Below are 13,613 nucleotides of genomic sequence, written 5' to 3' on the forward strand. Positions count from 1 at the left end.
CTCTCCCTGCTTTGGTCACCGAGCTGATCTGACTCACAGGCCCTGGGAAAGGTCCATCTTTGTCGAGCAAACACCAAGGATGAGTTGTCTAGATTTCAAATCCTTCCAGACTCTGACCATAGCATACTTGTTTCCAGAGTATTTAGCAGCTTTATTTTGCGATGTTGTGACATTCACAGAGAATTCCATGTACATTCATGGTACCGTTTTGACAGTGCTCATTAAAGAATGTTAGTGAAAACTGTTGATTAGAACTGACCTAAAACAATTACCAAAATCTTGGCCTCCCTGTCTCACAGAAGGCCATGCAATTAATAGCATTAAAACATCAGATCAGCTGGGCTCCTTTCACACTCCCACACACTCTCCAGCTGCAGTAATTACTATTTAAGTGCCATTATTGTGCGCAGTACTTTACAGTCTAGCAAGATGGCATAGTTCCTCTTCTGAGACAGACTTCTGGAAGAAGAAAAGCAGCAAATTTCCAATTATATGCTATTAAATTAGAGTCTTGCATCCATGCTTTATTTCACTGGAAAGTACTAGAAAAGGAACATTTTTCTCTTCATGAGTAGCTTTCCCTCCAGTGACAGTGAGCTGAGATTCCACACAGTGAGATGTAGTGTGAGGAGATGGGACACAGCACCTGGAAGGGGACAGGGCTGTGCACTCAGAGCAGGAGAGCTGCTCCCCACAGCTTTGTAGTGCAGAGCACACACCTCAGGTCAGGGATCTTCTCTTCCTGCCAGCCCTCCCCAGTGGGTCCCAGCACTTTCCTAAGGTGCCAGGCACTTAGTTCCATGACAACAATGTATGAAATGTTCAGACACTGAGCAGTGACATGAAAACCTCAGCTTCATGTTCCTTAGAGTTCCACAGCACAGGCGGGTAGCACAATGATCTTTCTGTAAATTCCTGTTAGCCTCCAAGCTTCCCTTTTTCCTACACCCTCACAATCAGTTGCTGTCATTACTTTGCAACCCAGATTTTATACCATTGCTGTCCCCAGGTGTTTGATTTCATTTGCATTCAATTCCAGTGCACCCCAAAAGGCAAGTGTTTCCTCTCTCCATCAGCTGGGTGAGGGTATCAGGAGGGCCAGGGCTGCTGCCTGGGACAGAGTGGCTCACTGATGCTGCAGCAAAACTGGCTCCACAGCTCTGCTCTGAACAGCCTGCTCTGACCACTGCATGTACACAGAACTTGGCTAATGCACTTCCAATTAACTCACAAAGCAAATAGCAAAACAGAGACTTGACACATCTAATTTAAAAGCATTTCACCTAACCAGGCAGTCACTCTGACTCTGTCAGACACTCACAAACCTATCCTGAAATGATGAAAACTCCAAAAAGCAGGGAGAGAAAGAGCACTTATTCATCCTGCTAGTGACATCCCAACATCTCCCAGGACCATCACGAGCAGCAGGCCTATTGCGCACACTGGCAGCTTTCCCCTGGGATGGCACTGGGAGCTCCTTGATATCCCACTCTGCCTGTGTCTCCATGCTCTGCTTTAACACACAATATCTTTGTATTTCTTCTCATCCCGGTCTGAAGGAGCATGTTAAGCAATCCCATGTTGAGCATGTTGAGGTGGAATTCACAGAAACAGCTGATACCAATCTACCTTACAGACTTAGTATTTTGCATCCCTCCCTGGACACCCAAGAATGTGGACACACAGGCTCCAATAGCTGTTCTTGCACATGAATTATCACGTTTGCTTCTCTAAGAGGTTTTTTACATATTACCAACTTTCAGGAGAAAACTAAAATGTGTTTTTGCCCAGTGCCTCAGAGCTTAAGAAACTTCAATTATCATATTTCAATTAATAAAACAATTACATAGCAAGCCCAACAGGCACAAAATACTTCCTGCAACTAACATGTACAAATTCCCTTCTTCTAGATGGTGGATCCATAATATTTCGAGTTGAGAAATAAATCTACTCCTTTCCAAGCAATATACCCTGGAGTGCTTAAAAAAAATATTTCACACTGAGCATACATTGTCCAGTCCTAAGATGAAGGCAAAATTTAAGGTTTGTATGTGAGCAGAATTTTATATAAGGAGTTACGTCCTCTTGCACCATACTTTTTTGTGGCTCTGGGAGTGCAAAAAGAGAAAAAGGACATTTTTCATAAAGCAGTAGGCCAGAAAAACAGTTGGAGCTTGCAAATGATAAGCAGGCACAGTATGTGGCTGAGACCATCTAGAGATAACATGGTGCTCCAGTGTTGAATCTGACAGTGACAAAACCTGTCAAGGAGGGATGTCCAGCACTAAATCCAACATGAAAAATATATTCAATCCAGATGACACCAGGTCATCACATAGCCAGCACATTTTTCAGACAAGCACTCCCTGTAGCAAAACGTATCCATTCTCTTACATTCAGCAAAACGAAGAAATCTGAAAAGAAGGCAAGGCCATGACAGCAAGGGATTTACCCTAGAGGGCACCCAGAGGCAGCTAATCCCCAGCTGTGCCCAGCTTCCTTGTGCCCCTTGCTTAGGCTGGTGTAAATTACCTTGGGAACATCGATGAGCAAGTTCCTCTGTTACCCCAAGGTCTCTGATGTCCTTTCCTATTTGAAGGATGGGGAGAGAAGTGGAGATGTGGGATGGGAAAAATCTATGTCAAACAAAGCAGCATCTTGCTGGAAGTACTCTTGGTATATTTAGTTTTTATCTTTAATCAGAGAAGACAAGGTAGCACTTGAACTAAAATCTCAATTAAAGCCCAGGTGCAGTCATTGAACAAGCAACAGTCATTGAACTGAGGGTAAATCAGTTGTTGGTCACATTTTAGCCTTTTCCTCTGAAACACTTTTGTTACACAGGTAAGACCATCCTCATTAGCCAACAGCAAAAGTCCTGCTCATCTTCCTCTAGGATATGGCTGGCTTTGTGTGCAAAGGGGACACAGCAGGGTCCAGCCCTCAGCACCTCTTAGACCTTCCCCCATCTCAGCTAGAGGACTATGTCTGGGATCAACACATTTCAGTCCTTCTTGGCATGGCATCACAAGGTGATACATCTTTTCCCCATAGCAAGAAAAGGAAGAAACATCCACTCTGCTATTTCACATTGGCTGGTAAGAAGCATCCTTGCAGCAATTTTATATGAAATCTGTAAGATTTTTCATTTACACCTAGATAACATCACCTTCAACTTAGTCTTCATTTGAATTTACATGACACCTATAATCTGGCAGCAATTTCCTCTCATAGAGAAAATAATGATTGGACAATTAAATGTGAAAGCTCCATGAATCAGTGGGTGAGCCACATGAACACAGGTTGGTTTCTCTTCTCCATTACAGTCCTACTGCCTTGTGGTTCCTCTGATGTAAGCTCAGTTTCAGCAGAGTTTGCTCCTCAAACGTTCCTCCTACACACGCACACACCATGGCTTAAAGGTCCCTGGCTCAGCAGAAGGGCACTACAAAGAGAACAAATATTTGAATTAGCAACAAATGAGGGTCCTGTCCAGCATTCAGCATGTCCCACACATTTCAGGTGGGGACTTTGTGAAGATAGGAGCTGCTATCCCAGTTTTTTCAAACACAGATGTCACTCTCATGGCACTTCTGTTAGGGGCCTGATAGTTGAGCCCTGTGACAACACCATGACAGAGCAGCCCAAGAGAAACCAGTGACAGGGATAACTCCTGCACTCCTTCAGAACAAGTCCACAACTCTAAGGAGACTCCTGTGGCCGTAACATTCAGAAGAAGGGAGTATTTGAAGGAACACTTTTCTCCCCCTCCTTTGCTGAGGGACACCACTAAATCACACCGTGGCCCTCACCATATGTGATGATTCTCTGAGAGATGATAGTCAGGAGCATCAGGACAAGCAGCCAGTGTTCCATACACTTAGAGAATGGAATGGACTGAACTTCAGGGATACTGTACAGCCCTTCCTGCAGTGGGAGCCTAGCAGTGCTGGCCTGGGGATTTGGCTCTCAGCTAATGGCATGGCAAATGAAGGATAACACCCATGAAACAAAACCCATCTGCTGGAGCAGGGACACAGCCCCCCTGTCCTGCCCTAATCCCAGCCCTGGGCCCCTGTGACTTGCAGGCACACTGCCCATGGGCAGGCTGGCCAGGGAGCAGACCGGAGAGCAGGGCTATTACCATTTTGGTGAAGATGTCCACACAGGCATTGCGGATCCTCTCTGGGGTGGCAGGGCTGTCCAGCCTGAATGACTCTGTCAGGCCAGACTCCTTCCTCGCTGAGTAGATGGCATCTTTAATGGCATAAAACACTGAGGCAGACAGGAACAGAGGTGGCTCTCCCACAGCCTAGACAGGGCACAAGCAAGAGTGAGCCTTTGCCTTCCAGATGGGAACCTCAGTCTACCAGATGTGCTCAGTGAGGCAACAAGATGCTAAAACAGCCTCCAGTGTGCCAGGTGTGATCAGTGAGGAAAGACTGAGCCAAATCAACCCTCAGTCCATTTAAAGAAGAAACAGGAAGAAAACACAAGCTTTGTCACAAAGCAACAGCACTTCAGTTCTGTCTAATGGACAATCAGGGCAGCAATGTGCAGGTTACTTCAGTTCTTCCTAACTACAAAGGATAGTACACACATTTCTGATAAGAAACAGAAAAACATTCTCACCTCAGAGTAACCACAGTATGATGAGATGAACTGTTTAGACACACAGGATCATGACTTTATCCCACTCAGCTTCACAGTGTTATGGGGCAGTAAGAGGCCCACAGACCTCACAGGCATACCTTGGAAGAGTAAACTGCCTTGCTGTTGGGGCAGTCACGGAGAAGGGACACATTGAATTCTGTTGGGATGTCTCCAAATGCTGGGATTTTGTACATGCCAGGCCCTCGAGTGTACAAGTTCCCTTCAGGAGAGTAACGCAGCTCCTCCATGGTGAAGAGCCCAATGCCCTGGACAAAGGCTCCTTCTATCTACAAACACATCCAAACAAGGTTACAGGCTCTGTTGTTGTTCTTTTTCCCTGCACAAGGACAAACAGTGATGACATCCACCAGGGTTTTCAACCCTTCCCACCCGACTCAAATCCTGCTTTTTATCTCTAAACTCTTGTGCCTTCTGCTGGATACAATCTTTGCACAATTCCTGTGTTCCCACATAAATGTGGCTGCATTTCCCTGGCAGGTGAAGCAATTTACAAATACACGCAAACAGATTTTCTGTAAACACAGGACAGGAATTTTCTGATGAAACAACCAAAAAAAAAATCAATAATAAAATATTGATTTCTTCCCAGGCAGGTGAACATTGAATGAGTTGAACTTGCTGATATATCAAAGGACAAGTAGACTAAAAGGACTGAAGATGAAACATCTAAAGACAAACTATTTTATGCTTTCTATTTAAGTATAAATGCTTTTCTAAGTGCTGTGTGTTATCAGGTCAGCAGCACAGACACCTCCAAAAACACTCCCATATCCATTTCAGTACTAAAAACCTTTGCATATTTTTTCTACTGTAAATTTTAGGAGAAAAAAGATTACAAGAAGAGGATGTGCTTGAACAACCCTGCACAAAGCAGCTCTGCTCTCTGTGCCCACTGAGGTATCTGACAGCCAGAGCAGTCACCAGCATCCATTGACCCATCTCTTTGTACTTGTATTCCTGCACTCATGCCACATCCTTTCTCTCCTGTGCCCCCAGATCCTCTGCAGCAGTCCATGGAAAGACACAGGAATTGAAGACCCCTTTGACAGGCTCCTGTTAGGCCATCTCTCAACTCCCAAACCTAAATGACAGGCCTCAAAGACAGAAAATCCCTCTCTCCTCTTGGACACTTCAAAAAAAATCTCTTTCAGAAAAAATGTCACTTTCAAGGAAATTTCATTTTAGCTGTAGCAGAGCTTTGCAATTCATGCTCTCCTGTCATCCCAAATCCTGCAGCAGTTTCATTGGAGTTACACCATATCAACATCTAGAGCTAGCCAGCGAGCTAAGATGGCTAGATAAGTGCACATCTAACAATTCATCTCTTGGTCTGTCAAACAACCCTGGTTTTATTACCTTTATCTGCTAAGAGATAGTGTGGTTATTACTGCACAAAATTTTGAAGTAATCTTGTGCCTGCCCAAGGACTTTGCAAGATAAGTGACTGGTCCAATTTCCTATTGAGAATTCAACACAGCAGCAGCTGGAGGACAGAATCTGCCACCCTAACTCTTCAGTCAGGAGAATGTTCACTAAAATAAATAAACTTAATATTGACAGATAGGAATATAAATATCAGGTGTGGGATTTAGCCTGAAAAACATCTATGGGGTGGTAACTGAACAATATCCTGTAGTCTTATTATCCAAGGCAAAAATCCCCAAACCCTAACAGAATATTTCCCTATGTAATTCTGTGCCAAGTTAAAAAGGGTGTGTTTGCAAAGGCACAGCCTGAAGAGGGATAATAAATAGAAAAGACTGAGAGCAGTGTGATTGCCTTAATGTGATGGAAATAGCAGTACTTTTCACTTACCTGTCCTATATCTATGGCTGGGTTCAGACTGGTACCAACATCCATAACAATGTCTGTGCGAATGTTCTAGAAAACAGGAATAAAGGGTAAATCGGCACAGATCTCTGCAACCGGTCCACCATGGTCTCATGTGAGGAAGAGTATCCAAACACTATCCCACATAATCATATCTCAGCTGAACTTCTCATACTGACTTTTAATCTGAGTTCACTCCAAAAGTAATTCAGAGGAATTCACTGCAGTTTTCCCCAGAGGTCCAGTGGACCCAGTTAATATTAATTGCAAGATGCTGGTATCAGTGGCCTGTAGCTTAGCATAACCAACTAGGTCAGATCCTGATTTAATTTTTTTTTCTTTCTTTCCAGAAGTCTTCAGTGTTAATTTTAATGATTAACTCAATTCCAGGATGTTTCTGTACTTTTATGCCAGCACAATGCTGCTATCTCTTACTCAAGCAAATCCAATAACTTTTGCAATCACTCATTAAGCCCCAAATCCCCACAGGGTAGATAATTATTGTTTTATTACACTTTACAGATTGCTGCACTGTGGAACAGAGGAGTTAAGAAATTTGCTGAAGGTCACACCAGACCAATGACAGAGCCAGGAATGGGCTGACACCCAGTATTTGTTCTGTTTCACTGTTTCACTGCTGACCCCTCACCTTGTGGTCGCCTGTCAGGCAATCTATCTCAACCTCAGAGCAGGCAACTCCATAGCTGAAATAGGAGAATGGTTTCCCTTCATTCTTTTCAAAATTGTAGCCAACTTCAGGAATTCTTGATACAAAGACAAATGAAACCACATTTAATTTCATGAAAAAAAACCCAAATACAACTACATTGCTACTTATCAAAATCCTTATTCACTCTTGTTTCATTCCTTCTGTCAAGCCCATACAGAAAGTAAAAGCGTAAACAACTATAAAGAGAAATCTGCTTAATCTACTCTGTATTCCAAAACCTGATTGAAACTATCAAACTGTTTAAGCCATCTTTATTTGCCCATAAATCTCAGGGTTTGTGATGACTATTATCTACCAATCCAGTGGAAAATCCTTTGCTTTTAGAGTGCAGTTGAATGTTTCTTTAAGGCCATTAAACTTCAGAAAATAGTTAAGCTGAAGCAGAAACTCTATTAAGCTTAGAATTGATTTTAAGCACAGTTAATGGCAAATTTGACTACTTATACTTTATCTGAAAACTGGTTTATTAAAATGCTGACAAGTCACTTGGTTAAGAGGGAAAATACATTTCAGGGATACAAAAGAAACTAAAACATAGTGTATTTTAGCCCTAAATAGGTTTTTCTCAACAATAGACTTATTTATTAATGTCAACCCCTCTGCCTTAAAGATGATGGATCTCTGCTTTCCTCCAGCAGTAAAGCTGACTAAGAGAAGTGCCTCATTTCAGAGCTACACAGGGTCCAGCAAGAGTCTGAAGTGGGAGAACACTGCTGGAAACACTGGTATCTGCTCCTGCCACAAGAGACAGGATTTTCCTCAAGGACAACCCTTGTCCCCTCTTATCCTGCATGGCAGTTCTAGCGCAAAAATAGGCCACAGGGCTGACACAGAGCAGAGCCCCAGGCAAAGCTCTGATTTCATTTATGCCTCTTCAGACCAAGGTCAGCTGGAATGAAGTCAGATCTCCTCCAGATTTACTTGCCCTCAGAGCTGTGCTCCATCAGGAATCAATTCTCCCCAGCCAAGAGGCTGTTAACCTTATCACTTGTAGGTAGGAAAGGGAATGCAGCTTTAATTTAGAGCAGTTACAGGGGACTAGGGGCTGTAAATCTTCCCAGAATTTCCCTGGATGCAATCCATACACCTGAGTTAGTGCCTCTGCAGTGTGAATTTTCACTCACCTATAAAACCCCGTGGCTGACAGGCTGACACAGCTCTCATAGGCGGTTTTAATCTGGCAACGTGAACAAGAGTTTGAAAACAGTGAAATATTTTCACTTCAGGTCATTCAAAATAACTGCACAAAAACATTTCCAGGAGGCCTCAAGCAGCAAATGTCCAGTGACAGACAGCTGTCACACTACCCAACTCCAGCACTGCCAAATCATGATTGCAGCTGCTTCCCCGAACAGCCCCATCAGCAGCTACCAAGGGCAGAACTCCAATCATTGGCAGAGGATGAGAGCTGCTTGTGTTTGCTTGTCTCTCAGCTACAGGTTAGACTTTTAGCCTCAGGGACAAAGGTTAAATTGACAGGTCATCTCGACTTTAGTGAGGGAAATTCTACCTTGACTTCCAAATCCCAAAGTCAAAACTCCTCAGATGAAGAGCAGAGCCTTACAGCCCATCCATCTCTTCTCATTGAGGGGACAGAGATATTGCAGACAAGGAGCACTATAGGGGTTGAATGGCAGCTCAACAAGAGCTGTCTATGCTACAGAATCCCTTCATTAAAAATCAGGTTTCCTTCTGTCCAAGACTGTAGCCTGACTACAAAGATAAACATAACCACTCGAGACTTTTGTCTGATGAAGTTCGTCGTAGGCAGGCCCCAAAATTTGGAGAAATCTCAGGATTAAAGTAATAACTGATGTCTTGGGGATGACCTCTTGTAAGTTTTAATTACTTGGAAGTCTGTGCCAGGTTTGTGTTTCACTGTCTTTGCTCAAATCTATGCTAGCAAGGTGCAGAAGGCCTGGAGGACACACATGCACATGTAGTTTGCCCATTAAAACAATCTGTGACAACGTCCACTTGTCTCATGACAGACACAAACAGCTTACCCAGTCTTCCCAGGATCCTTTGGGATTAGACTGTTTGATTGGCTCAAGTCTTTTTAGGATAGTCTGACAGGCATTCTAGGAACAAAGAGAGTGAGAAGAAATACTTTAAGATTTGAATAGCCAGCTTATGGTATTAGGAACCCTCTAAGAGTTTCAAAGAACCTTGTATTTAAATCAATATTGCCTTTAGGACTTTGGCAAACCATAAAAAGGAACAAAGTTCACTAATGGATGTCTTGCTACATAGGAAGAAATATTGCCTGAAAAGGATTTTAAAGGAGATTGGATGTGCTGATAGCAGAAAGGAATCCCAAATTCAGCACAGAACTTTCTGGACCATGACACAAAATATAAGCAGTCTGCTCATTTATACATTAACTTTGTCTGTACCCTATCTGTACAGGACAACTCAGCATAGCTTACAAGATGATCCTTTAACAGTGAAAGAACAAAAAATTTCTTCCCAAAATTCAACCTACACAGATAAGCCGTGCAGAGAATAAAAACAGCCTGATTATTTTACTTGCAGGATTCACTCCCCCTTGTCTTTTAAACTGAGAATGACCAGTACTAAATTCTTCTTTTAAAATAGAAAAATCACATACCCAACAACATATACATTGGCAACTCCACTATGGCAGACAGCCACGACCATGCCATTGCTACAGCAGAACATTTGCTCTGAGCTGATCAACACTTAGAGCTTGTGGAGAACAGCTCTCAAACCATTTGCTATTAACACATGCAGCAAAATACACTTGTTCTAGATAAGGCTGTATTAATTACTTTGAAGCTGGCTGTTTAAATGGATGCTTTGTTCTGCTCATTCTGAGCAATCCCAAACACTCTATTTTTAGAACTACCAAAGGACTGAAGGAGAGTTTCGAATAACTTGAAAAAATACAGTGATTCACAACCTAATGCCACTGCTATACCAGGTCACCTTATGAGACATCCTTACACTGGAACTGCCTTTTGATGTTTGTTTTCCTTAAGCAACAAGAGATAAATACAGGGCAGCTTTTCGTGCCCTGGAGCCCTCCCTCGTAACCCAGTGCTTTAGATAACTCAGCTCCCTACATAGACGGCCATGCCATTGATGTCCGCGCTGACGGAAGCGGCTGTCGGGGAGGTGTTTGGGACGGTGTTTGTGCTGGTCTCACTGATGTAAATTTTGGAGGTGGGGACTCCCAGGGCCCTGCTAGCAACCTGTGAAGCAAAGGTAAACAATTGGTAAGCAGCACTTCTTATCCATGAGCATTGTCAGTCATTGCTGGCACTACCAAGATCCATACTGCAACCTGTACCCTCTCCCACCATAAATTTCATTTTTCCTGCAGACTGAGTTGTTCCAGTGACTGAGAACTGGCCAGGACATTGTTATATTTGAATCTCACAGACTGCATGTGTGTGAGCACACACACATTTGCCACAATGACAGACATTCACTTCAGTATTATGAGACTAAATTCTTCTCTCAACAGTTAAAAAAATCAGAAGATCAAAAGCCCCATAAGATTTTCCTGTCCTTTTCCTGGCAAAGGAATTTTGGTCCCTTAAGCCTTTTAAACTACAAAAGCACTAGCATATGCAGATAAATATGTTTTCAATACAACTAATTTTTATATGAAATGCATAGAAACTGTACCTTTATGAGGGAACTGAAATTGCCAGAGTAGTTAAACTGTAAGCATGACCTGCATTATTTACATAATGAGATTTAAGATGATGAAGAATCTAATTCTAATACTCAGTTGTGATTATACTCTGGAAATCTAGCACTGCTGCTCAAACAATGAAGAGGAATCAGTCCTGATTTGTTACTCTCTGCATGCACATGGAGGATTTGTCAAGGTGCCTGAGGCAATGCTGTAGGGAGAGTGTAATTGTCCTGAAAAGACATCTTATTCAGTTAAGCCTAAACTCATTATTACCTGAATCATTTTGGTGTGAAGTCCTTGACCCATCTCAGTCCCACCATGTGTAAGTAACACAGAGCCATCTGTGTACACATGGAGCAGGGCTCCAGCCTACAACAGGGAACATTAATCATCATAAATTAACTAGTTGAGTACTCGGCAGGGTACAGAGAGAATTCATTCAGAACTAGACTAAGGTTGTTCTTTGGTGCAACTAAAGCCACTTGTTTACACTTGAGGCGAGTTTGGTTTAATCTCACCAACACACTAGATGCTCCAGTGACATAACAAACCCCAGTCAATATTTTCAGCTCAGAAAGCAGGGGAAGTAATCCAATCCTGCCTCTGTGAAACACAGATGCACCCTTCACCTCAACTTTCCAACACCTTTGACAGTCCATCAAATCAGCTCAAACACAGGAGCAATATTTCTGCTATTGAGAAAGGCAGAAAAATCAACCTAACACAATACCATGGAAATGCAGCTATATTGTGGTGTCTTTTGGAGAGTATAAATTGGAAACTGGTGTGGTGCTCATTTTGGCTTGAAAAATGTGTGCTCTTTCTTAACTAATTCACTACTTCTTCAAGAAGCTCCAGTTTGGTACAAGTGGAGGAAGGCCTGGGGGAGGCAGCATAAATCCAGTTCTCTAGTGAAAGGGCAAATGACATTTACAGACCTGGTTCAGAAATGGGACAGTGAAACTAATGCCAAATTTGGTAGGAATGATGCTCATCCCTCTCTTTTTCCAGCGGTTCTGCCTGCAAGGAAAGAACATTATTCATATACCCATGAGCCTTTTATCATAAATCAATACTGTGCTTTCCTCTGACTGTGCATCAAATGGAAATTAAACACCTGACTGTGATAAAGACTGAGATCATCACTAATTTGTATTAAAGGCTTTCTTTGTGTGTTCCAACAAGAGGAAATTGCAACTGAAGATGCTTTCTGCAAGCATTATAGAAACAGTTGTACATACTGTTAACTGTTCAGTTGTATATACAAGCCAACTAAAAAAGTCAATGAGGCAGAGGAAAGCATAAACAGATTGCCTTGACAGGCATGTGAAAATCCTAGCTGGACTTAACAGACCCCCTCTTCTTTGCTACAGTTCTCTTACAAAATCACATCATGCTGGGTCTGATTCTGGCCCTATTTATGCTACCAGCTCACTGGTAGACTTTTCCTCCGATAGTGAGCATAAAGGGATTTCAAAAGGAGAAATATTTAGAAGACAATCTGTAAATATGAGGTATGACTTCCCATCATTCGAGTTGCTAAGAGAACTTCAGATGTTAGTTGCACCCAGTGACAAGACAGCTCCAGGGCACCTACTTGTTAAATTCTTCAATCAGTTTCTTCCTGGCGTGATAGCCAGAGCTGGACAAACATTCATCCCAGCATCTTCGTAGAGTAAATCCCTCCAGCTTTTGGTTAAAATGAGTTGTGTCTCCTTCGTGGTACAGATTGAGCTTCCTCACCTTCCCAAAGAGACACAGAAAGGACAGGCCAAGTTTAATGCTTCAGACAAGGAGGGATGAGATCTAAAGTGTGTTGGTTGCTGGTTTTACTCCTTGGCTCTTTCTACAAAGAGCCAAGGAACAAAGCCATTAACAAATATATATCTGTTTATGGGAAAACATAAACTAAGACATTAAGGCTGGAAATTTTCAGAGATTGGGACTTAAAGCACATTGTCAGTAAGATTAAGGTACCTGGTTCCTTTGGACTTTCTTCTCTTCAATATCTATCCTTAAAGCAGATGTTACAAAATTGAGGCTACCAAGGAATTTAATTAAACAGAAGATAATCCGTGCTAGAACGTATTTGTCACACAAGTTTAAGATCCTGCTGGGAGCTCAGCAAAACTGAAGCAAAAGTTCTTATGCTTAAAAATCTCATGTGGCTGATGCAGTTCTCAGAGTTCAAAGGCAGCACCCCCCTGGAAGGTGTCAGTGTGTCTGTACCTCCTCAGGTGGCAGGCCACACTTCCGAGCCACGTCACTCATCCAGCACTCAGCAATCATCATTCCCTGGGGCCCTCCAAAGCCACGGAAGGCTGTGTTGGAAGGCAAGTTGGTCTTGCAAACGATGCCCACGCTGCTGACATTGGGGATGTTGTAGGAGTTATCCAAGTGTAACAGGGCTCTGTCCATTACCTGGTGAAGAAAAGGAATGGAGGTGGACACATTTTACATTAATTGGATGTCAGACTTCTCACCAGTGCCAAAAACAGACTGGAAGCTCTGAAGCTATTTTACATCAGCACTTTCTCTAGCACCCTGCAGTGCTGCAGTCAGCACAGCTGGATGAGCACTGAGGTGCAGCCAGAACAGCCTCCCAGGTGCAAGGGAATGTCAAGTGCTGTCCTCCGTATCAAATGCAGGGTGCCCCAAACATCTGGGAATGATTGGCATCTGAATCCATTGATTCAGAAGGGTGAACAATTG

The 13,613-nt window shown here is 42.9% G+C and overlaps 1 protein-coding gene across 1 annotated transcript in view; it reads right to left on the reverse strand.

The window, feature by feature from the left end:
• Window positions 1-3,287: 3,287 nt before the first annotated feature.
• The window catches only part of XDH (xanthine dehydrogenase), a 48,497-nt gene continuing 38,171 nt past the window's right edge, over window positions 3,288-13,613 (reverse strand). The window contains exons 26-37 of the mRNA XM_030945360.1: window positions 13,131-13,322; window positions 12,499-12,644; window positions 11,840-11,921; window positions 11,175-11,270; window positions 10,321-10,449; window positions 9,241-9,315; window positions 8,359-8,411; window positions 7,154-7,268; window positions 6,490-6,555; window positions 4,752-4,940; window positions 4,145-4,312; window positions 3,288-3,445 (exon numbers count right to left, since the gene is read on the reverse strand). Coding sequence (XP_030801220.1) covers window positions 3,395-3,445; window positions 4,145-4,312; window positions 4,752-4,940; window positions 6,490-6,555; window positions 7,154-7,268; window positions 8,359-8,411; window positions 9,241-9,315; window positions 10,321-10,449; window positions 11,175-11,270; window positions 11,840-11,921; window positions 12,499-12,644; window positions 13,131-13,322 — 1,362 coding nt within the window. The 3' untranslated portion in view covers window positions 3,288-3,394. The remainder of the gene's footprint in view (window positions 3,446-4,144; window positions 4,313-4,751; window positions 4,941-6,489; window positions 6,556-7,153; window positions 7,269-8,358; window positions 8,412-9,240; window positions 9,316-10,320; window positions 10,450-11,174; window positions 11,271-11,839; window positions 11,922-12,498; window positions 12,645-13,130; window positions 13,323-13,613) is intronic.

Source organism: Camarhynchus parvulus, chromosome 3, assembly GCF_901933205.1.
Source record: "Camarhynchus parvulus chromosome 3, STF_HiC, whole genome shotgun sequence".
Classification (NCBI taxonomy): Eukaryota; Metazoa; Chordata; class Aves; order Passeriformes; family Thraupidae; genus Camarhynchus; species Camarhynchus parvulus.